This window comes from Lactuca serriola, chromosome 4 (genome assembly GCF_051521515.1).
Source record: "Lactuca serriola cultivar US96UC23 chromosome 4, Lser_US96UC23_V15, whole genome shotgun sequence".
Taxonomy (NCBI): Eukaryota; Viridiplantae; Streptophyta; class Magnoliopsida; order Asterales; family Asteraceae; genus Lactuca; species Lactuca serriola.
The window spans coordinates 91584986-91586938 of record NC_136411.1 but is presented as its reverse complement, the minus strand read 5'-3'; the positions used below and the strand labels follow the sequence as shown (position 1 = coordinate 91586938).

Here is a 1953-nt window from a genome sequence, read left to right as displayed (position 1 = left end):
CATAAGAATCTTGTTTGTGAATACATTAAGGCTTATCTCGTTTATTGGCTCAATCACATCAACCCGATACAATGGAGAAATGTTGCTAGGGTACCTCATTGCTTCAAAGATGTTGAAGTGAATGATCTCTCCATCAAACTCCATAATAATTTTTCCTTATGGACATCAATGATCATGTGAGCGGTATTCATGAAACGTCTTCCAAGGAGGATCATAGATGATTTGGAAGGAGTCTTCTCTTCAAGATCAATGACATAAAAATCCGCAGGAAATACTAGTTGATTAACTTGTATTAACACATCCTCCAACACTCCTTTTGGAGATACATTTGACTTGTTTGCTAATTGAATGATTACTCTTGTTTCTTCCAAAGGTCCAACATTGAGAGATTGAAAAACCGAATATGGCATTGATCGAGGCTCCAAGATCTAACATGACACTTTCGACATGCAAATCACCAATGGTACAAGGGATAGCAAATATTCATGGATCCTTGCATTTAGGAGGTAACGTCTTTTGGATAATTGCATACACGTTTGCATTGAATTAAATCTTTTCATTTTCCTTGAATTTCCTCTTCTTGGTGCACAAATCCTTGAGAAATTTTGCATAAATTGGAATTTGCTTAATAGCATTCAATAGTGGAATGTTGATTTGGACCTTGTGGAAAGTTTCAAATAATTCATTTTCTTCCTCTATCTTCTTGGAAAACGCTAACCGCGAAGGGAAGGGTGGTGATATGACCAATGGCTTAATGGTCTTGTTGGAAGATTCGGGTTGCTCAATATTTGTCACAATCGGTTCCTTTGGAGGAACTACAACCTTTTTAGGCTCAATAACAATAACTTCATCTTCTTCTTCTCTTGAAACTCTTTTAGGGTTGTTTTCTCCAAGTGTTTTCCCACTTCTCAAGGTTATTGCACTCATATTGGGGGTCTTCTGGGTTTGAGGTAGATGTTTACCCCTTTGTTCCATCTTGTTGAGAGAAGTGGCCAAGTCTTCAATTTGTGCTTGAATGTTGGGGAAGGTGTTCTTGGTCTCTTGTTGGAATTGAGTTTGGCTTTGAGCAAGAGAAGTAACGAGTTCTTGTTTACCACTTGATTGGCCTTGTTGATGAGGTTGGTTGTAATTTGGAGGTGGATGAGATGTTTGTGGATATGGAGGTTTTTGTGATGGGTATTGTGGATATTGGTGTCTCATCATAACAATTGGTGGGTTTTTCTTTGGTGGGTATGGGTTGTTTGGGTTATTCCTCCAATTTGGGTTGTAGGTGTTTTGAAATCCCATTGGTCTTTGTTGACCTTGATATCCTCTCATGGCATTAAAATCCTCCGATTCACTTCCAAGTGTGGGACATTTATTCGTATAATGCCCTGTCATTGTGCAAATACCACACACCATCAATTGTTGACCACTTCCCACCACCATTTGACTTAACACATTAGTTAAGTCCAAGAGCCTTGATTCCAAGTGTTGAGTGTTGCTAACTTCACCAACCACTTGTGGGGAATTTCTCTTTATTTTATTTCGAGTCCCAAAGTTTCGTTGATTTTGAGAAATGGTACCAAAAGGTGAGCATATCTCGTGAGGTTTCTTGTTGAAGATGTCACCACCACTTGAAGCATCAATCATTCTTCGATCTTTTTCATTCATACCCTCATAAAATTTGTGAAGAAGTAATTGTTCAGGAATGTTGTGTTGAGGACAACTTGTACACAAGTTGATGAATCGCTCCCAAAAATCATGAAAAGTCTCATTCCCCCCTTGACGAATCCCCAAAATGTCACTTCTTTGACTTGATATCCGGGAAGTGGGATAAAACTTGCTATTGAACGCTTTCAGTAACTCTTCCCATGTGTGAATAGATTCTGGTGGTAAGTTAAATAACCACTCTCTAGCTTTACCTTCCAAGGTGAGTGGGAAGGTCGTTAACTTGAAACCATCCAATGTCAC

General features: G+C 38.8%; 1 protein-coding gene across 1 annotated transcript; it reads right to left on the bottom strand.

The window, feature by feature from the left end:
- Positions 1-546: 546 nt before the first annotated feature.
- Positions 547-1653, bottom strand: LOC145098605 (uncharacterized). Its single transcript, XM_079036231.1, has one exon. It carries the CDS (start codon positions 1651-1653, stop codon positions 547-549), a length of 1107 nt encoding a protein of 368 aa, XP_078892357.1.
- Between the last annotated feature and the right edge of the window lie 300 nt (positions 1654-1953).

Bases quoted from the DNA above. Each gene is read 5' to 3' on its own strand.
- LOC145098605 (XM_079036231.1), bottom strand. From the start codon at position 1,653: ATGAATGAAAAAGATCGAAGAATGATTGATGCTTCAAGTGGTGGTGAC.